The sequence below is a fragment of the Argopecten irradians genome, chromosome 11, assembly GCF_041381155.1.
Source record: "Argopecten irradians isolate NY chromosome 11, Ai_NY, whole genome shotgun sequence".
NCBI lineage: Eukaryota > Metazoa > Mollusca > Bivalvia > Pectinida > Pectinidae > Argopecten > Argopecten irradians.
In genome coordinates, this window is record NC_091144.1 from 13,989,758 (window position 1) to 14,014,092 (window position 24,335).

At 36.3% G+C, this 24,335-nt stretch overlaps 1 protein-coding gene across 6 annotated transcripts in view; it reads right to left on the reverse strand.

Annotated features, from left to right (window-relative positions):
* Positions 1-5,648: 5,648 nt before the first annotated feature.
* The window catches only part of LOC138334807 (matrix metallopeptidase-21-like), a 90,257-nt gene continuing 71,570 nt past the window's right edge, over positions 5,649-24,335 (reverse strand). For all 6 annotated transcript variants that reach the window (XM_069283556.1, XM_069283553.1, XM_069283554.1 and 3 more), the window contains exons 3-7: positions 22,802-23,627; positions 12,146-12,445; positions 11,164-11,418; positions 8,577-8,758; positions 5,649-8,239 (exon numbers count right to left, since the gene is read on the reverse strand). In XM_069283556.1, the coding sequence (XP_069139657.1) occupies positions 7,877-8,239; positions 8,577-8,758; positions 11,164-11,418; positions 12,146-12,445; positions 22,802-23,627 (1,926 nt within the window). In that variant the 3' untranslated portion in view covers positions 5,649-7,876. The remainder of the gene's footprint in view (positions 8,240-8,576; positions 8,759-11,163; positions 11,419-12,145; positions 12,446-22,801; positions 23,628-24,335) is intronic.

The following is a 24,335-nucleotide window of genomic DNA, read 5'->3' on the forward strand; positions in this document are numbered from 1 at the left end:
ATTCAAGTTCAAAAATTACAGAAATTATGAGAAAAGGGAGAAAAATTTACTCACACATAACTGAATTGAAAACATATGAATTAAAGATGCAGAAATTAAAGTATACAACAATTGCCAAAAGCATGTCATCGGCGGCGTGTTCAGTGATGGTCCTGCAGGTAGGGCGTTAGAATTGTACCTGCTGCCTCTATTGCAAGATCGTAAAATGCGACTTAATTTAGGATCTTATCTTTTCTCTACTTCCTAACTGACTTTATCTTTCCTAATGCCTCCCTTGGGACCGCCTGGCCGAGACACACCAAAGTCCATAAAAAATGATAGTTTCTGCTCCTGCTTAACGCTAAGTAAACTGGGAGTGGGACGACTGGTTCGCCTGTTGTCATTATAATGTGTCCGGGTGGGGTATGTTGCTTGGTGTCTTTGCTTTCATACAGGTGGCATGCTTCAGTAATATAGCACTACAAAAAGGGCAACAGTGCCACTATACAAGAAGACAACATGAATATACCGCAGTCTCTCGAAACACGCACCTCGCACAACATACATACAGCACACCGCATACATGGGAGGCCGTCCTTACATGTCCGTAGCTGTTAATAGGACGTTAATTTATCAAACAAACAAAGTGTTCATTGAGAGAGCACTATAAAAGAGCCAGACTTCCCCATGGAGACTCAGTACGAATATGCCACTAAAACCTACACACATGAACAAGATGTAAAGCATTGCACACAAGGCCGTCCTTAAATGACCATGCCTGTTCATGTTTTATTGTTTAATTCGTTTAACGCATAAAATTGTCCAATATGCTTCATGCAAATATCCTTACAATAGGTATAGTTTGGCCCCTAAATGATCTTAGTTTTCGATGGGCCGTAAAACTTAACAAACATACACACCACACAATAGCTCAGCAGATTAGAAATGTACCTGTTGTTTCCAATTGCTTGATCATAAAAGGCGACTAAATGTAGTATCGTATTTCTTCTCTTTCCTCCTGACGTCTCCCCTGACACAACCTCACGTTTGGCCTTCACGTGAGTGCTCGCCTCTGTTGGGGAGACTCTGGGTTCTATCCTCTGGCAGAGACACACCAAAGTTTATAATACTGGTAGTCTATTCCCCTGCTTAGCGGCATGAAGCATTATAAAAAGGACAAGAGTTCCACTATACAAAATGACACAACACGAATATGCCGCCGTCTCTCTAACACACGGACTTGATACACGCCTCACACTGCAAACATGTACATGGAAGGCCGTCATTAAATGACCATGGCTGTTGGTAGGACGTTTATTAATCTCACAAACAAACAAAAATAACAATATTTTTTTTAGTGTTCGTCAGTTCCTCGTCATCACAACCATATTTTGAAGAAAATAAACTCCGAACGTAAATGGCATTACTACATATTTTATTATGTTCATTTTAGTATCACTACCGATTTAATTCGATAGATATAAATTTACAAGCAAAGTTGCAAATGCGATAACAAATATCTACCACTGACAACGAATAAGCGACACAGGTAAAAGATCTCAGGAAACTCTTGGAAAACCCACAAAACTTTACCAAACATTGGCCAAGCAGGTAAGGTGTTAGAATTGTTACTGCTGCCCCTATTGCAAGATCTTAAAAGGCGACTAAACTTAGGATCTTATCTTTTCTCTACTTCCTAACTGCCTTTATCTTTCCTCACTGTTGGCCTTGAGTTGAGCGTTCGCCCCTGTGAGGAAGGCTCTGGGTTCTGTCCCCTGGCCGAGACACACCCAGGTATATAAAAGCGGTAGTTTCTATTCCTGCTAAGCGTTCAGCATATAGGGAGTGGGACGACTGGTTCGCCCGTTGTCAGTATAATGTGACCGGATGGGATGTGTTGCTTGGTGTCTTCGGCGGCGTGCTTCAGTGATATAGCACTATAAAAAGGGCAACAGTCCCACTTTACAAGCAGACATAACACGAAAATACCACAGTCTCCCAAAACACGTACCTCGCACTTCACACACGCTACACACAAGTGTTGATATATATTTTGATTTTATCATTCCTCTGGAACGTCTTGTTTTATTCTCATTTAATGACATATTTAAACTTTAAAGTATTATTGGAAGTTTGGCGTCGTTTAAAAGTAACTTTTCATCTTACAAGATACAAGTGTATACCTTATACCGGTTGGAAAATAGAGAGGAAAAACATTTGCAGCAAATGTCAGCTTCCGTACACATATTCGACCTTGTCCCACTGACCCAGAGCTGTCTTAACATATATACGCATCCATGTGTGGCCGCTCTGTGATTAAATGCTTGGTCGATCAAACGCTACCCAGACCACTTAACCATATGGCTTATTACGTGAGGCCCTACCCTGGCTCTATTGTATGCCATACATATTCACGTTTATTACTCACCACGTGGTCAAAATGCATCATCATACATTCATGAATTAATTTGACATACGTGCGCTATCTCTAGCCCTTACTAACTTTATGCACTGGAGCTTGTTTAACACGTCCGATAACTACAGATAACAAGGGGGTTTATATAACCTTCAGGCTTTCTTTATTGTGGTTTAGAACAGGCGATTAATTAAAGTTACACCCATTAAGGTGCAAAGAAATACCATCAATATTCAAAATACTTTTCATCAAATTTTGGATCCTATGTTTGAACGTTTACATATCTTTGCCATCGTTTCGTTTTTTTGCTAAACAGAGATTTACCGCACCATCTTGAGCAGACCTTGAGCTAAAAAAGCAGGAACTACATTTAACATGTCCTTGATACATTTATTCTATATTAACATCCAAATTGTGGAACATTTTATTTTGCACCCGAAGCACCGTTTTAGATTTCTGGAGCCAATACGCTGCAGTTTATCTTTTTAAGTATATTAGTTTTATTTATTTTTTGATAAAATTACTTGCTACACCAATGTTGCATTTAGTATTTGCTTCCTCGATAGGAGTGAATTACCGATTGATCTTATTGAATATTCTTTTATGAAATTAAAATATAATCAATTTAATTATAATTCTAAATGCACGTTATAGGTCTAGTTCTCCGACTTCTCATTAATGACATTAAACAATGTTTATGTAAAATACCGTATACTAAAATACATACATAGTTATTCATAAGTAAAAACAAGATCAGTAGAAGAGTATGCAAAAGGAAATCAGTATATAATACAGGAATATATAAAATTAAAATAAGCATATCGTTTGACCAATGTTTTCAGTGTCAATAGCGTTTAGGGATTCAGCCAACATCAAATATTGTGGCCCCTGCTATATAGAAAGCACACTACGTTTGCTTGTATGTACAATTTACCAATACGTCACGTGAAACACCAGAATGCACATTTTCTTTTTTGTTATTTTCATTTGTTTTTTTTACCTGTATGGTTAGTATTCTAAATATGTTACCGTGATAATAAACAATGCGATAAAAAAATGCTACAACACAATACTGATGAAAAATTTTGTTTGCGACTTTTCACTGGATACGTAATTTACATTTTAAATGTCATAAACATTAGTTTATACTTCCTTTACTTGTAAAAAAGCTCGTATCTATAAAATTATTATGCAATATCATGGGTTAAATATTGTAAGACAGACGATATTTTTATACATTCATTGTCATAAGTGGTTGTTGTCGTAGTAACAATAAATCTATCACAAAAAAAAATACAAAAAAGGGAAACAGAACTATAATTATTGTTGTTTTCCCTGCAGATGTTTGTTATCATGTCTGCGTAAACATTTAACGTGAAATAACACGACACGATCACCTAATCAACGCCTCTATTAAGATTTATTAGAATATGGCAGATTCGCAATACACCAACAAGTTTTAGTGTGTAGCCTTCTCTACATTTCTATTTGCGTTGTAAATGAGTTTCCCGGCTACGTCGTAGAGAGAGTTATTTGTCGCACTTAAAACCCATGAATACATCCCTGAATTTAAGATGAAATAATTTCGGTTTTATCTATTTTGAGGCTGGTATAGCCGTGTAATACTGAAGGAAACGTTCGCGGTGCAGCCTGTCCAAGTAGTTGATTTTTTTGTCTTTAAAATACTTGTATATAAATTGAATACTTACCATTCCTTGGTTTTGAGGTAATCATATGGTGATACGTTTGTACGACATGGACCCTATAGCCTGTGTAAGCCAGCAGACAGGGATGTTTTACGGCCCATCATACACGTGCACTATAGACAAACACATCACTCATTAGCAAACCAGTGGAACATTAACGTCACGTGACCTCCATCCGAACACACCTTCATCTGTAAATTATTATATTCTGCTGATGGATTTACAAAATTAAACTGCGTACACTACTAATACATTATGATAATGAAATTATATGTTATACTGAATGATAGAACAATATAAATATAACAGACTGGCCTGTGCACTAATCTGGCAGCATGTGTCAGTGAGGTCAGTGAGATAGCACTATTGCATGGGGACACACCATAATATAGCCTTCCAAAGCACGCATTGAACAATCTAACTTGGACAATTACATGTACAGTAAAACCCCTATAATTCCAACAGCAATTGACCATATCAATAGTTCGAGGGATACAGGATATTCAACACATCCGAGTTAGGTCACGATGATCACGATCGATCATCAACAGTCAAAAGTATGGTCTGAAACTATGACAAATAATTCGTGTCAATGCCATTTTTATGATGCTTTTTAAATTAATTCAATTGAAGACCTTACGTAATAATTAGTGAACCTGCGTGTAGTAGAACGTTATACATTTGTATAATAGCACGAATATACGTAACAGGCATTCTATATCTCTAAAGACGACATCATTTTCTGTCCAAGTCTTTTTGTGCTACAATATTACAGCTGATTATATACCTGCAGCCCAAAATGCCTGATCGAAGGAGGCGACTAAAATTGTTTCATTTTCAATAATATTCCACAGATATCCACACACTCTACATAGGCGCATACTGCTCTTAGTTGCCAGGAGAGCAGGGTTCATCAGATATTAATATTGCTTTGTGCAATTCAAAGAAATTAATTAAGTAAACAGGAAATGTCAATATTAACAATTTAATTAGTTGGATTATAGTAGAGCGACTCGCTTTATGTAGCAATTTTCGGTATATTGTGTCAAACCAATTACATTTTCTTTTATACTTTATCAAAGTTTGTTTTTCATATAAAAATCAGATGAAGTAATAATTCCATTAGAACTAGTTCTGATTACATGTAAATTTTATTTTGACTTTGTATTGCTTATAATTTCTTGTTCTGATGCATTTACATGTTACTGTGATCTAGGAAACTGGTAAATTCGTGTCAAATTGTGCTCTCTTTTGGTAACAGTTTTTGAACACCATATAATCTCGATAGTTTATATTGATAATTGGACAACATCGTTATGCTTAAGGTCAGCATGTTAACAGGTGCATGCTTGTGCATATCATGTCTACTTATATCTTCGGTTCTTTATTAGGATCAATTGTCTTTATATTGTCTGTGTATGTGTTCTATAGCGAGATGCACGTGTCGCGTACTAAACCTTACAACTATTTCTAGTGTTTTACCATTATCAATTATGACATGCCTGAATATAATGTTTTTCGCTGTATACACACGACAAAGACAATAATCTGAGTTCAGTTTTTATTTCTTGTTGTTTTCACCACTGACTCCAAAGCTGAACCACTTAGTTGACGTGCAGGTCTGACTTTATTGGCCAGCTACATATCAAATGAACGACGGTCACCAGGCTATATACCTTAGTAACGCGCATCAGAGCCTTGGTAATGGGCATCAGAGCGAGGCTCAGGTTCAAGACACTTAAACCAGTGAAATATGCAATGAACGCATGAGAATGGAACGATGTTCTCGATATTTAACAATAAAAATGTTAACGACGACGAAAACTCGATGGAAACAGAAGACAATGTCAACATTTGACATTTGAATAATGATAGATGAAGTGGTATAAATAAAATACGTAAAAATATACACATAACCAAATTAAAATCTCAAAACATAACGCAAGTCTGGAATCTTTACATCTCAGTGTCCAGACTCATTACAGGCGAATAGTGACAATGACCTACAATATTCACAAAGTTCAATGAGAATGAGGTGATGAAGTAATTACATTTACATACAAACAACACGAATTTATAACAATGAACAGCAATGCTAGACGGATGTGACGTAACGGAAATGATATAATGAATAATAACAGGTACAACCAGTGTTCATATTCCACTTTGCTGTGTAATACCTGAACAATGTATTAGCTGTTATGATAGTATGACAGTGATATAAATAAACTGCACTAATGTGTATGGTACATAGTACCGTTCCTTATTGCACAAATATTCATGTTAAATGGCCACTGTGAATTCTGTCGTCAAATACATAGAACAAAGTTTAGTGTTATAGTTTTCAATATTGTCATCTAACAATGTATACAATATATCGTATTATGTACATTATCAAGAAGAAGCCGTGGCGTGATTATGTACACAACATACGATGACCAAGTATGACATCGTTTGATTTGAGACAGAATGGTACCTCAGGATGAATACATAATGATACGTAACAGTCAGCAGTTACTCCATCGATTGTGAGTAGCCCCTATGGTGTGACCCATATTGACGTCAGCAGTGAATTATTCCCCTTGAATTTGAAAGCCGTTCCATAAATAAATTCATTAACAACGTTTCCCCATATCTAAAACATTCTAAACATATGCTATGTGTGATAGATATTTTATAGATATTTTCCCGTGTAGAGAGGATACTGTAAATGCTTATTTAATTATCATCATTTGACGATAGATAACGTACGGAGAGGATATACAGGACACAATATAACTTATCATTAGTATTAACGAAATTAAATAAGATTTGAAGAATAGCAAACAAGTTATTATAATACATTGTGAGTAGATTGTACTTTCCTTGGACATCTGTTTTAATGAATAAATAACTATCCTACTATTTGTACAAAATAGCATTATCACAGCATCGAATGACTCCACAATGAACCGCACAAGATATAAATATATATATGTACATGTCGAGGTGTCTATAAACAGCGTGTGGTTCAGTACCACAAAACTCTTCCTGTCACAATAACTACATTGGAGTGCGCATGTGCAGCAACACATCCTGGAAACAGTTGAATTTTACCCCAAATGTAGCGACAGTGTCCGATAACCCGAACTACTGTAGGTATGGCACAACCTAGCTAACCTAGCTAAAAGACCTGCGTGTGTCAATGTCCATCAAACACAACTCTGAGGTCCTAACAGTTCATTAGTTCGGGATGCTTGATATATGATACGAGCTATCAGTGATGGCTATCTTCGTTCACACGTTTGTAGTCAATGAAGGAAGTTTTTCCTCACCTCTGTTAGCAGGGAATGTACTTTTGTTACATTAAATACTTGGACAAACCGAGTCTATTTTTGATCGAATGAGTTAAGTCTTATTTCACTAGCATATGCTTGCTTATTCTATCTGTACCGTATTTGTTGGATGTCGCATAAACATTTACTACCAAATGTGACGACATCGGACCTCACAGAACCGAGACTCCAGTGTTTCCACGTACAAAGCAGAGGTGACTACTGCAGCTCTTTGTATATGCTTAAAGGTTGCCGATCTATAAGGAATAGTTTCTAACGAATATTTATCAACTCTTTGAGAACACATCTCCTACGAATCGCCACCGGTGTAACAAGCCATGTAGAATATCTCTGGTATCACAGGAACGGCTAGTGTTTCTATATGTCGATTATTTTGATCATGATTTGCTCCCATATTTAGTTTTCTTTCTGGTAGTGTTTTTTGAGTTTTGAATTCTTGATCACGTTTCCAGCTCGGTGTCGTCCGGTTCCGGCGCAGCCACAATATCACTCTGAATCTCGAACGGTTCGTCGTGCATTTTCCTCACGTCACAGATATCGTACCACATTTCATACCATTTACCAACGTATTTTATAGCATTTCTGATTTGTTTCTTTTGTCGAGGATGGAAAAGATAATTTTGCCAAACGTGTTCGTCTTTTATGAAATAAACTGTTTTGTTTTTGTAAGAGTAATAAACAGCGTCAACATTTCCTGTTAATACTTCATCCCCCTCTACCGTCGGAAACTCGTCCTCAAATCTCACTGTCCGTATGCAACATCCACGTGTCTCTTCAGGTTCTTTGGGATCGTATACGTAGACCTAATTGAATGAAACAAAAAGAATGTAAATTATTTAACCGATGCAGGCTCTGTATCAAATATTTGCGGTAAAGTTTCAAACTGCCTTACACCGATAAGACCATAGTAATACATAACACTTTATCTTACGTCAGCATGTTTCACCAGTTATCTGATTATTCAAAGACTCTTACTAACAAGACTCAAAGACTTCAAGTGTTAATCTGTGTTGGCCCTAACATCTATCTCTTTCGGATAGTGCAGGCGAGTCAGATCTGGGGACACTCAGGATATGGTATCCCAGCCCGATACTCACCGCCATCGAACTGTGAAGTAAATGCACTTGATGTTCCACTTACCAACTCCCCTTTGAAGAAATAGATATTCCTATCCCTCATATCGAAGAAAACTGAATCCAAATGATCCGGAACGCCTTCGGCACCCTCCTCACCAGGTTTGGGTCCAAAGTCATCTCGGATTAGTCGCGGCCAGCCGTCGTACACCAGGTCCGCTTCACTGTTATACTTATAGTAATTTTCTCCTGAAAATATAATGATTGTCGCTTATCAACAAGATTTCCAAATATGTGATGAACAGAATCAAAAAACGTCTTTTCTTATCAACTGACGAAGGTTTTTTTTCATTTTTTTAAAAATTTATATAGGCGTTTTCATTTTGCTTTTCTTTCGTAAAATTTCGTAAAAATGTAATGATTGTTGCTTATCAACAAGATTTCCAAATATGTAATGAACAGAATAAAAAAAACGTCTTTTCTTATCAACTGACGAAGGTTTTTTTTTTCATTTTTTTTTTAATTTTAATTGGCGTTTTCATTTTGCTTTTTTTTCGTAAAATTTATATGGTGAATGTAGGATGCATTAGTATGGTGTTCAGCACGATTCATTTTGAATACAGACTATTATCTTCATTTCGTATTTGTAGAGTTGAAGGTTGTGCAACGTATAGCTTTGTGATAATGTGTTATACCCTATACTGTCCAGAATGGAGATATATTAGACTATTAGACATGTAAATGGAATATAAACGTCTGTTCTGTCTGTCTCTCAACAAATAGACTTAATTCAATTGTTACGTCGGGTTATTTTTAACGCTTAATGGTAATTGATAACGATTTAGAGGAAACCTTATAGTAAATGTGCTAATTTCCTTTGGACATTTTCACGACGTTCGGCACTTTGCATCACATATCAATTACATTCGCACATATATGGCTGGAACAGGCGAGCCAAAACTCAAATTCCGTGTAAATACCCATTATACAATGGCAAACTCTTTCTATTTCTCTCCATAAATTCACGCTTTGTTAGCAATTGAATTTAAACCTAGTAACGTACCGAATGGAATTTAGAGAGCATCTGAGAATACAGCCTTGCTGATGTGATTGGCTAATACAGAGACCACGTGAAGCGCAAACTCATGACATGAGAGGGTCTAAAAGGATTAATTATGTAGGAGGATCGGTTTCAACAAATTCCGCCGTAGCCGGTCCCAAGCCCGTGTTGAGAAAGGAGGAGGGACAAATGGTCTTGAGTAGACGTTGTAAGCTAAATCCTGACTATAAGCAATCACCAATCAAACTGGTCACATCTACTGATATCACCAGCCAAACTGGCAGATACTCTCAGGATAGGTTTTATATACAAACTAACACTTGGGATCTGCTTCAAACAAATACTGCCAAAAAAATCACATATAAATGTCATTTACACTATTTGGAAGGAATCATTGTATTTATTAGTTTAAATATAATTGATTTAATTTTTGTAGATTTCCAGAATATTTAAAACCTTTTAATATTAGGTGTACATGTGATACCATTGATACAAAGGTCTAATTGTTTCTTTATAGATCAAACAAAGGATGACATTAAATTATTGTGACATTTCATGATTATGAAATATGTAGTAGCAGTATAAAGGAACGTGAAGCCTGCCGGTGGCCTTACTCTCACGAACCTGACATTAAGTTGAGTAATGTCGGGCCCCAACACTCCCACAGAAATACGACTGTAATCCAACACCACTGCTGCATATGGAATTGTATTTCCCTTTATCATATATAGTATTTTGTTCGCAGAAATTTTTACAAACCTAATTCTAGTATTGCTATAATTAATTTTGAACTATGTACAATATTATACTTTGTAAAAGTTCTGACTGTCAGTTGATTCAGGATTAATGGATAGATGAAATGGATAGCGAAAATATAACTTAATAAAATTGTTCATAGGACACCATATTAGCAATTATGCAATTAACTTAAAAAACTATTTCAAGGCTAACGATGAAACAGTAGATGACCTGGTATCGGCCGTTATATAGTCTTCTATGTTTAGAGGTGTACATGTGTTTCGAGATATGTTGTCCACCAACTTATAATAATTAAAAGAGTCGGAAGAAAAAATCTCGGAAGTAAAATATTATAAGAAACTCAATTCCCACGATTTGAATATTTATATCACAAACAAATCTCATGTTATAATTAAAATTTAATTTCAGATTGTAATGCCAATAAAACTACACCTGAAATATATTGTCCATGGTCTACTGACTTCCCAGATCGTAGCCTGACTCACATATCGCCTATGAACACATTTCATAGCTACGCTACGCATTGTATGGATAAATACTATAGTGCAATGTACTTCTGGACGCATTCACATACAGAAAGGTGGCTCTTTTGTAACAGATGTGTACTAATGAAACTGCCGCGGATTGAATGCCTGTTAGTAGGTATCTGGAAGTTTTAATAAGTTTTTTTTTCATATTTGTAAAGGCGAACTATGTCCTTGGAAGGTTAAAGAAGATTGTTTGAAATCTCCAGAAACGCTACTCCTCCTTACTACTGTTCTGATTTAATTGGTAAGACGGGGCCTGTGTTAACATTCTTTGGCCATATGTCTAAATTCAGATTTGAGATATATACCTTTAAAGAAATAAGCATCATCTATGATGACGTTGCCTGCAAAGTACCAGACGTGTATATAGGCGTCGACGTCATCGGGCACACCCTTCCACTCACGTGCAATATACAGGGGGTCGCCATAGCGCGTGCGGTTGGCATGGTTCTCGTACATCCAGTAGTGGTTTTCGCGAAAAAAGTACGTGTTAAAGATGAACTGGTTGTCGGGTCGCTTCCGTACCCAGTCAAACACTGCACTGAACCGGCCCTTGCAGACACCTGTGGAGGGAGGCAAACAATTAGCCAAATACTCACCACATACATTAAATTATTTAATAGCAGATGTGGAATAATGCCAAACAAAGATTCAGCAACATATTTCTATTCCGTAAACATAAACCGGTCTGCCGCAAGACAGGTTATTGTTTGAAAGTGGGGAATTATCACTAACAAGCCGACTGTGTGATCAATTAGATCTATTTCGGTATGACGTTTGTAATGGAACTAGCGACCGCAGACATTACCAACTTACGTCTACTGAATTGCCATGTTACATATCTTAATGCAATTTCGGATTCAAACGTAACGCGAGTAATATGTGCATCTTTGAATCAGACCTAGCAACAGTCTGCAGATTAGATGCCTGTATAATTGAATATGTGTAAAATTTATATAGGAATAGGGCAAACAAGGGTAACAGAAGAGATAGAACTTATTTCATTAATATTAAATTTGTCTGTCTGAGAAAATGCACTCATTCAGTCTTACTGGGTTTGGCGTAATAGCCTTTCCCTCAAGAGATATATTTTTTGTTTTAAATTGCCTACTTCGATCCGGTTTAGATAGATGCAATGTACTATCAAGGTGCAAACTGACCATTACTATTTCGATAGAAACATATTACAGAGTACCTACCACTAAAACTGCCTGTAGCGGAGTTTTTATTTCGATAATGTCTTGTTTATAAACCCTTGAATACATTATGCTTTTTTTGACGAAATATTACCGTAAAGTGTCTGTATCTGTTTCCTGTCTTCCCAACCTAATTCGAACTCCTTATCGGATGCCACTGACTGGTAGATCGCATACATGATGGAATAAGGCTTGTCCGTGTGGGTTAGACCAAGCACGTGTCCGATCTCGTGGACGGCGACCCGCAGTAGGTAGATACCATCCTTTTCCATGTTTATAGACTCGATAGACTTGTAATCCTCCTCGTCGTCAAAGTGGACATTTCCTCCAATCACTGAGTGGGCAATCTCCCCACCATGACCGTCGAACCGCCGACCGCAATTCTGATGTGAACCTGAAAACAAAACAGAAAACATGTAAAACCACAGCTAAAATTATCATTATAGTTGTTAATATATTCTCTCCTACACTTTATAACGTACGTATATGTTGCATATATTTAATTCTACAAAAAAAAAGGTCTTTTTTGTAAAAATAATTTATTTTTTCATTTAAGAAATTAAAACTCCTGCACAAAGTGTCTTAGGCCAAGGAAATGGAATCATAAAGCATGGGCGACTTAAGAAAATATCGTTCAAGGCAACTGGTAACTGCAAGAAAGCCACTACAGCCATACTACTAAAGTAAGCAGAATAGAGTGATGGAAGACTCAAACACTTCTAACTGGGTATCCGACCCGCCTTCCCAGAAACATAACATACCGGGCGGTCCATGTTTGAATTCCATTTTGGCACCAATACCAAACATCATAGACCAACAAGCGGCGGCTGTGTGGGGAATACGTCCAATAGTGTTACGAAAGGTTTATAATAAAGGCACATGGCAAGTGTATCTCGCATGTTGTTAAAGGCAAATTGGAATTTGAACCGATACATATGTGCCTGTTTGAACTATACAGGTGGATTTTTTGCGCTTGTGTGATTGTCCTAGATGACAGAGGCTTATTGTACAGCTACTGTGGTGGGTGGGTGAGGTGAACTAGGCAAGTTGCTTTACTAATTGAACTTTTGGGCGTTCTCATTGGCATTCCATAAGAATGTTCGATGCACTCATTTGATGTCAAAAATACAAACACAATGCAATTCCTGCCGCTATTTTTCTATAGTTGCATGTTGGTATGGATGATGCTGTTCAAAGATGTAGTCTGCGCCGGTAGGCCTCATTCCTCCCATTTGCGCCGTGTGCGTCCTCGTTTTATTCATTAATAACCACTTATACATACTCAGTATCAATGGCGAGTGCTTTTGATTCACACATTATCAAGTAGTGCATGTGCTCACAAACTGCAGGGTAAATAGGCAACAACCCTTTATAATTTTCTGAAACCTGTATCTTACACTATATAATCTTCTACTACATCGACAGCTATCATATATTGTTATTCACTCCCCTGAGATTACAGGTGCATAGTCGCATTACGGGGAATTGTTTATAAAATTACAATTTGTGTGAAATCTTACGGGTAATGATAATGTTATTTAGCAAAGCATAATTGACCAATCGCCATGACACTTGAAAATGCAGCAGGTGACCTCTATCGGCAAAATCCAGCGATATGGGCTATAAGATTATTACGCTACATCTTAGCTGCACTTTAGAGGCTTTGAAAGGAATGGAAATGCCTTACGGTGTCTGGTAGTGGAGGGTGTAAACAGAGTAGAGTGCTTCAGTCCTTATTATCAAAACGATAATAAGGAAGATACCGGGTCTCACTAAACGTCACCGGCTGGTAGGGAAATAGTGAAAGTCCTGATAAGTGTGTGAAGTAATGGTTTCACGGCCTGCTATATGTCTACCACGGTTTTCAGACAGTACAACGTGTCTTATGTAAAGGTGGGATATATTACACACATCATGACATTAAACCTATCAACTGTATATCATGATAATACAGAACAAAAGTGTATCCTATTGTGGTAATCAAGTTCAAATTGATTTACAAATATCTGAAATAGCCGCATATATTTATGGATCTAGAACAACAAGTGAATTGTCCTGATGCGTCAAATTCGCCAAACGTGTAACTGGTACGTAGGAAGCGCATATCTGCAGTTCAGATGTATACACGTATACCATCATCGATACAAGGTATAATTATACCCACGTACGAATTACAGGACGTCAATATTTTGAAACCATTTCACATTTTATGGTGAACATTGGAAGACAAATGTACAGTGCATTTAGATATAACTCTTCGGATTGTACATATAAACCCTAACCCGTATAAAATGATGTTGGGAGGAATGAATAGCTTGTTTTCAGTATAATGTTACAAAGTTATCGTACCCAAACTAAAACAGAAGACGCGATGTATTGCGATTTCATGAACTCTAAAATCAATCATCATGCCCTTAAATGCTGGTTCAATGCAAAAGTAACCGGAACCAGATAAATCCCTTCCTGGTTCGTATTACAGAAATTTTGTTTATTTATGTGAGGAGAAATAAAGGAAAGTAGATTTCTACAAAGCAGTCACAACTTGTGAATATTATGTTTACGCTAACGATACTATATTATGGCATTTCCTTGTTTATGATCACGTAAAGTCTATGGATTAAAGCTGGTACATCACAATGTGTATAAAGTATATATAAGGGTCTCTATCAAAGCCAAGATCGTAAGCTTACTTTCTTGTAAACAATGAATTGAAATGATATATGCAAATGAATAAAGAAGAACTTGAGATTAATAAGACGTTTCCAGTTCATTATTTTATATTAAGTACACCATACTCCGAATAGTTTGCCTTGGAGTATATACACCTTCCTTGTTCTAAGTATAGCATACAATTTACACTTGGTAGTTACATAACTTGCTAAATTCATCTTAATTTCATTATTTGTAATAAACTTCAAACCTGACATATCGTTTAATAGAAAACTCTTAACAGGACATAACAGTGCTTCAGATCCACATCCTTCATATTACATCACAACGATGATAAAATATTTCTAAACTTAAAATTCATAAACCAACATACTTGTACACTTGTAAAGCGTTCCCATATAGTTACAAAACATCCCATGTTTCAGTGGATATTCAATGATTAACGTAAAAAAGTCTATACATTTCGGGAAAAAAAACATGGCCACATCCATAACAGCGGGATGGGTGTGCTCTGTTTACTGTAGTGTCCGCCTAACCTGTACAATGCCACTCAATGGGGAGTAGACTCGACCGACTAAAACATACCATGGCGAACATCTGTACATACTTATCCCGGCGATCTTGTTAAAATAATAATATGTATTTTGTATCAGAAGTTCTATACATTTGAATTCCACTTTTTTTCTTTTCCAAAGTCGTGACAGAAGTGTTTTTTTTCTGATATCCCGTTTCATTGGGAACCATATGGGTACTAGAGCTGACAGGTTCACATAGCACGTGCGTCATGACCTTTCTGGAAAAGAAGGGCAGTGGTACGCTTATCAATATTGCCTTGAAACACGAAAAAATATGGGGGGAATGTAACTCCTGATACTCTGCCGATATTCATGTTTGATTTGAACGAAAAAAAAACCCATATATTTGAACTAAGCTCACAATTTTTAAGTCACGCGGTTCTTCTATATATTGTATCGTACGAGACCGTGCGAGATCACACGAGAAAACAGGCATGGTAAGCACGTCATCATCAGCCGAGATTAGCGAACATACGAAGTCTGGACTAATTACAATCACTGTCAGGCTGCAAGCATAGTCGACTTGACAGTTAGACCCGTCGTTTTCTTTCATTCATAAATCCTACATATGAACGACATACGTCCCATGTGGTAATACTATGATATATATACAACTTTCCAGACCACGAACATGGGTTCGTGCGTGTAATGTTGTGAGTCATCATCTTGGACGCTTGCATTTGATTACAAAGATATGGCACAGAAACAATAAAACATGTCAGCAAGAAATTTTGGACATGATTCCTGATATGAAATCTCTAAAGATTATGTAAAATGATGTGTAAAAAGTTCTAGACGATGACCAATATTAACTACAAATTTCACCCATTATATTTTAGACCTAGATAAACTGTTAGAAAAACTAACCATATTTGTCCTTCTTGTGACATACGATGTAAATTTTAACGGAAATTGATAAGTAATATGATGCACTTGGTGAGCAGGCAGCCAGATGAAGACAGACATAGTAATTCCAATGGATGCACTATAATGTTGTGGTTCATAGACATATGTACTGATCTCAACTCTACTAAAGTACGATGTGTCTGTTTTCATTGCTGGAACTTCAACTTTTTCATTTTCTATTTTTTTTTTCTATTTGTACAAAAAGACAGAACAAGGTATACCTAAAGTCATGTCGGTGCATTCAGTAACATATTTAAAATAATCTTCAATCAGTGGATCCAGTGTGTTTATAACGATTGTTAAGTTGAAAATAATTGTCGCCAAAGAAAACTAGTACGACCTTTTGTTGTGTGTGCATTTTCTTACACATTTTGCGGTTGCGTCAAACTCCTTTATAAAAAAATATACCCTATTTCGATACCATATTGTCATATTCTGTAACTCAATAAATTTATTCGCAAAACAACCGTGACATAATCTCTACACAGTTCCATTGCATTGAGGTATGTATACTTGTTACACAAGTAACATTCGGCAAATACCATAGCCATACCTATAACGCAGATGCATTTCTCTATGGAGTTACATAGATAACACATTGACCCCAAATTGATTGCTTATCTATAGAGAATCATGATAAAATCTGCGTATTGCTCCAATAGTAAATAAACCATTACATCAGTGATATATCACAACAAGCCTGCATAAAACATACATCTTCTATATCACATTTACGTGTGTAATGTACTATAAATCAATTTATATATCTTGGTCAAGTGAATATACGCTCATACACACACTATTTATCTACGTTATATACCATTTAATGTCGGTTGTCCGTAAAACAATGATATAACAATTGCGTTGTGCGACATCACGTCCAATAAGTGCTTACGAAAAATGCATTGTCAAATTAACAGCGCAAACCTGGTGTACGTTAGCGCGTTACAAGATATGTAAATGCATCGTGTACAAATTAAGACAGTGCTTCATTTTATCTGTTTGGGAATGGTTAACTTTATTGTGATATAATATCATTCAACCTCTTTTTCTGCAAGGTTACAAATCCATAGGCGTTTGAATGTAAACACTTAAAACGAAGGATTGGAAAATTAGGTGTGTTAGGTTTGTTTCCAATCAAACTCAGAGCCACTGTAAAAAATAACGTCGCACTATTGGTTGTATCAGCAGCCAAGCCAAGATAAAGGTAAAAAATGAAACCGGTCATATTAACTATTAGAACACAGAAACAAATTAGGTCAGTTCTCTATTTAGGCAATTGGGAAAATTAAGCGATATCGGATAATATTTTCTGAAGAACCAGGAATATATAATTATTTTGCAATGCCGAATCGGCGCCATGATTTCGTAGAAGACACAACATGGAGAGCTATCAATTATATCCCTGCATGATACTGCAATCCTTTCTATGTGGTACATGGATAGTATATATATATTCCTATGTGCCTAAAGACCATTAAACCGATATCCCTATTACGAAATATAATCCTCAATCGACAGCAAATTAAATTGATATCACTTCTGATTACTGAAATAATATCTACAGCTAGGCAACGTTTCAATGTTATCAGGTAATTTCAAAATAATACTGGTATTAAAATAAATCTACTCATGTAACTTCGACATTCAGAATACTTTAACGTAAACCACTTATTTGGAGGGAAAACCTGTCTATCTTGTAGTGTTTAAGCGCGATACCATTGATTACTAGTTGTCTTAACATATCTCCAAAAGGACACTTTGACTTCAAATCTGATGCAATTCCTATAAACAAAGTTATTAGATATAGCCATATATGTAACCCAGTGCGACCAGTATAATGCTTGTTGTTATATCGATTAAAACAGGGTTCAGTTTTTAATAATACTACAGGAATGCATAATACTTGCCACTTTTGTTCACATAATAATAATGAAAAAAATGTCCAAACATCCATTTTAAAGCAAGATTATGATGTTGCAAACAATACACTGATCGACAGATGTGCCGTTGTCGGAGAAATACTAACCTATATGTCCGATAACAAATCCAGTAAATGTGTTTTACATACTGTTGGTAAGCGAATGACATACCAATAGAAGGTCAGTACGTCGAGAGGAACCAAGTAATGAACTTCCGGAGATAGGGGAGATACGGTCTGGAAAATATGACCCAGTCTCCGCTGGGGTCAGTATGGCTATCATATCGGTTATACTTATATAAAGATGGAGCCGGCGTAACTGGATTCTGGGTGGGATACAAGTTAATGGCCAAGAGGTGTTTTTTTCTGAAACAACATAGAATGCCTGTCTCACTTACAGGGCTATTGGTAAGTAGGCTGTGGTCTGGTGGTTTATGAACCATTTCGTTATAAAGCTAAATTTATTAGTAGCGAAGTTGGAGGTGCCTATACCACACCATTACATATACACTAACTGTCTGTAGTAATGTCAATCCATTTGTCCCTGACCTTTACTTGTTATGTCATCCGGTAACAATTCAAAACAGGCCCCTGAAGCAGGACGATCGCATAACGCATATAAATTATAGCTAAAAACAAGGACATTGTCTTCACGTACGATAGGCGTGTTCAGACTTGGCTGTAGAATATATGGGGAAGGCTACATAAAACATATGCCTTGATATTGGATGCTGTGGTGGCGAGGGTAGTGATTGGGGCACACACAACATGCAATAATGAGCAGAAATATGTTTCAGAAGCCAACATCTGACTCGTCTACTTACACACTCCCCCAATTAACTAGCATTTCCACAAATTGTTTGCCTTGTTTTTCGTCAATAATATCCATAAAACAGTAGCAGATCTCTGTCATTTTACAGGAATACATTCAGATTCGAAATACTTCATAGACGTAGAGAGATCACTAAAAATCATCACACGGGATACGTGTTCACTAGGATTAGTAAACTTTCCGCAGTACGTGACTGATCCCGAGGGGTAGTAATGATGTCGGTACAGGTGGGACCAGACTGGGCACCACACCCTAAGTTAAGCTTAATTATGTAACTAGGCTACGATTAATCGAATCAAAAGGGCAATCAATTTTTTTTCTCCTTATTTAACTTATATGAAAACTTAAGACTTAGTCAGTTTCAGTTTATTTCGAGAAATTTCGAGTGATTTACCCCCACTGCCTATTTTGAAATCTTATTGGCAATGCCCATTCATGAATTCAAGTGTAGAATAAGACGTCATTTCCGTGTCCGGACGTGATAACTAACATCGATTTCCAAAAATTATGTACATATCACAGTCAGATTGCTGAAACTGGTGCCTTTATTTCCTATTCCGAAATCTAAAATAACAATGTAAACAAGTGGTATGGAGACAATAAAACTCCACCAGTGCTAAACAAAGTTATGGTATGACAAATATCTATGACACAATAACTAAAACCAGACGATATAACGAGTACTCTTAGATTGGATGTTCTGTTGATGTCATGTTTTTGTACTGCAGTTTGTTGCAGTTTCCTACATGCCAGGACGAGTGTTGCGATGTAAAGTAACGGTATTATAGGTGCCCTGAGTGTCTTTCTAGTGGTATGAATTACCATAGTGCACTGTCTCCTTAACTACCGGTGAGTACATTCTCACAAGCCATGATAACGATCAGTTTTTTTAGCATCCATCCTAACCAGACATTCTACATGCAAAAGGAATTCCTGGCCGTAACCTGGTAGATGACACTTTGCTTCGATTTTTCCGCGTGGTAACGGGTGCACAACGGGCTTACTCCCTGAATTTCCTGTTTAACATACAGATTCCAGTAATGGCTGAGCTTTACGTCGTATTCAGAACCAGTTTAATGATATATGACATATTTTTAGAATAGAAAAATAGAAAAACGTAATGTTACAATCATAAGACGTTATTAAACTTTAACATACAGACTGTTACTGCATAATGAATGATTCATCGGTCTTAGATATTACGTAGACCAGCGACAAATGTAGGCAAACATATTTCCGTTTTAAGGATAAACATAAACTAACAATATTTAATTTACTAAAATATTAATTAATTATAACATATGAAGTAAACAGTATTATAATATGTTATATCATGAATGTATTTTGAGATTGTCGTCCTAAAGGACCCTTACTGAAAATAGGACGTTAAGTCTAATGTAGCAAATCGATGTAAATATCTACAAAGTATGAAGCTGATTTGTAACAGATACAATTTCTAGGATACGAACACGGACATTACACTCACAATAACAAACAAGAGATAAATTGACTAGGTAACAATAAGTTGAAACCACTGAATGTGAACATAGCAACATCATCACATAATATAGCAGGCAGGCGCAGCCATAACCACTTACCTCACGACAACAGAGGCACTTAACATAGCACGAACGTCCGCATAAAAATAGAAGCTAGGATTACAAAGAGTATATCAGGACCACCCTATGAACGATTTACTGGATGTGGCTTCTTAAGAGGAGTTAAGAATGTCTTTGCGGAAATTTTCGACCAGTGTGTTTTTCTACTAAATGGAACGAACAGAGGTTACCGAAATGCCTAACGGATGATTGACTATAAAACAAGAAAGAAAGAAGAAAAAAATCAAATAGAGAATTCGTACGTAGGATCTTTTGTAACTACCACAATTAACCACATCTAATAGTTATAACCATTGAACAATGATTGCAAATAGTGACTCACTTGGTATAATTCTAATACATAATATTAGTTAAAGAAAACTATATATCAATCTTAGCGATATTTGACCTTGGTAATTGAATTATTCGTATTTATCCCTCTCTGTCAATAGTTTGGCAATCTTGGCAATCTGGAATATGATCCTCTTTATCAAATCATTTACGGTCCCAAGAGGTACATGGAGATACTACGATTTGTTTTACTGAATAAAAATGGTGATGTTACTAAAATACATTACATCATCCCTTACCGTTATGCCAATATTTATTGTAATAGATGGATATAACGTGCTACCTTGACGCAGTTTTCTCGTTGAGTATTTTGAACAACTTCAGGTTCTATGATAGGAAAAATAGGAAAATGATGAGCTAATACTACATACTATAAACAGACTAGGAGTTGTCAGAAATTAAGTATGGAGCGTATCACCTCGATGATTGAGGTTTAAAGGTAGGATTAGGGACTCATTACAGGTGTGACTATCGTCACGGAGATAGGGACGGTACTGTAACGTTTCACGGTCATCACCAGCCTAGGCCTGTTCATCATTACACCAGTTAATGTGTACACACCAGAAAGATCTGCACCGGCTGCCTCGCGCCTTATCTTAGAAAAGCTTTCATTGTCTGATCAGAAAAGAAGCTGCAAACCGATCAAGTCTGTCTTAGCTGTCTGTGTACTGTTAGAGAATAAAAACACAATGTAGAAAAAACTAGATTTTTCTGAACGTTTGTAATGTTATCAGTATCTGATATACCTAGTAACACATTTTCAGATGTTTTGACAAGTATTTTTGTTTGGTATCTGCTCGTACACAATGCCAGTAAACGTTGGCAGACTGTTTCTATCAAATTGCTATCTTCTATTATGTGTCGATCGTAGATGACAATTATACTGAAGCCATATCTATCTACCTTAGCCCGATATAGTAGGACGAAGACCCAAACTGAGTCCAGCCTCCAGGGTTCGACCAAAGCGCAACAGGATACATTTGGCACGAATTATACCATAATATGACTTTAACCATATCAAAGTCCTCAAACACATGAATATTATTTTACTATGGAACATTTAGTCGTTGTAATGTAATAAGTGGATAAAGTATTACTTAGTAATTTAATGTATACCATACGCATCAATTTATATTAAATATGTGATTAATTGCTATTTTGTTTTCCTCAATTCGAACACAAGCTTCATTAAGATAAGCTTGAAGCATATACCCTAGATATGTGAAAAAAGCATACCATCATTTGAACTGGGCGAATTCGACAGAAGTCTGCATTGTTTCAGTTTTTATATCACCAATTTAAATACTGTATTCTTCTTCATTTTGTTTGGCCTGGCTTAATGATGGCAAACATCGTCTCATGATAGCAGTGAACGTAGACTTCAATGACTTTCTGAGTCGGTGAGGAGCCAAACAAACTCGTTAGAACCACTTTCAGTGAAATTATTATGCATAACATGCCAAAACCCCAGTACAGAGATAATGCACGACTTGAAGCACCATTACAAACAAGCATACACAATGAAACACAAACGATTCTATACAACCATCACTAGGTCAACCGTCCTTTAGCACTCAGATAACTAAAATAAGTTATCATTCTTTGTTGCAGCCAGGCTGGATGACGAAAGATTGCTCATCAATGTATGCGCAAACTTCAATAAATGGCAATGAAACGTTTGATATTATAGTATTTCTGAACTCGTCATCGTGACTGTGCTAGTATTTTACTTGTGATGATTGTTTTATATTCCATGACAGCAACTCATAAACTATTTTCAAGGAATACATCAGATAAATATTTGATTTTATAACTGAATTTTTCATCATGCAAAGGGTGGCATTTAAATTTCATAGTCACTAGCAAATACGTATAAAATACAAAATGATATACCTACCTCTCCCAAAGGCAATTTCAATATCCACATTTCGAATATCTCCAGAATTTGTTTCCTCGAATCTAACAGGAATAACTTCACTCCACATTCTAAACGCTAAGTTAAGGCTAGCCCTTTGTTCTTCCACAGGAATTCTTGTGCTAAATCCCGTTTCAAGTAATCTCCAAGCAATATCGTGTTTTGTAAACTTTTGTCCGTCCCATATGCTTGTGTTCGTAACCATAGACACCACACTCGTATCTCTTTTTTGTCTCTCTGAATTCTGCTGTAGTCTTTTAGTGTCCTCTTTTAATTTAGTTTTAAAATCTTGAATGTATTTAGTTCTTGATTTACCTATTACTCTATTATTAATATCACCAGTTAAAGCTTTCATTAGCAATGTGTTTTTTGTTGACCGTTTCCACGGTCGGCGACTTCCTTTATTTCTCGCCTTTGCTATTGTTTGAAAATGGTCATTATTATTTAAAACTTGTTGAAGATTTTCCGCTTCAGTCTCCGCCTGAGCTGCCGCAGCGGCCGCAGCAGCTGCAGCAGCCTCCCTTTGTTTTTGTTTATCTTTTTCGTTGTCCGCATTACCACACCGAGACGTACTCATGAGTCGTCGTGTTTCCTCGTCCACCACACCCGTTTCTGGTAATTTGTATGTTTTCTGATAATGCCTTATGGCATTTTGAACCTCAATATCACTACACTCTGGCACTTCCTCTTCTACCATGGCGTGAAGGGAATGTTGAGAGGGCTGGTTCTCCATTGGAATCATGTCCGCCAACGAACGACGTTTTCGTCTAACTTTACATCTTAAATAGCCGTATTTTTCAAGCTGCATCTATTTAAAAGAAATTGAAATCAATATGTAATTCAAACACATAAAATGCTATTCTCGCAGGTTCCAAAATGCTATTTTTTCGAAAAATGAATCAAAGCATAATTAACGAATTCACGTTGTGTCGTTGCATAAATTTGAATCATTCCAAAAGTATCATTTATTGCATTATTCATATTAGAAAAAATGAACGGCTATGGCCTGCAAAGTTGTGAAAATTATATATCCTCAATACAACCATCTTGCAGCATACAATGTATATCGTATTTGTACCTGCAGTGCACGTAAATACGACAGGAATTAAATTGATTCAACTGAATATATGATTGAACACAGAATTGATTTAGTACGCATTCAACAATAAAATTATTAAGTTATCTTGGATTGTAACATCTAGACTTTTATGTTTTATAAAATTATTTTTACGAATGAATAAAAAATAAAAACTATATGAATACGTAGGGGAAACTGCTCCATGTTATAATGGCGTTAGCGCAAAAAGGATTTAAAGTTAGCACAACGATGAATTAACGAATCCACAGTATTTGCATTATGCATATTGTAAATGCAATATAAGCAATGCTTATTTAGGGCAAATGACCTAATGCGAAAACCACTATAGTAAATTCACCACTAAAATATGTACAATTACAGTAATACGAAAATGTATTCTCACTACACATATTTTCACTTTCTTATTTCCAAGCTGTC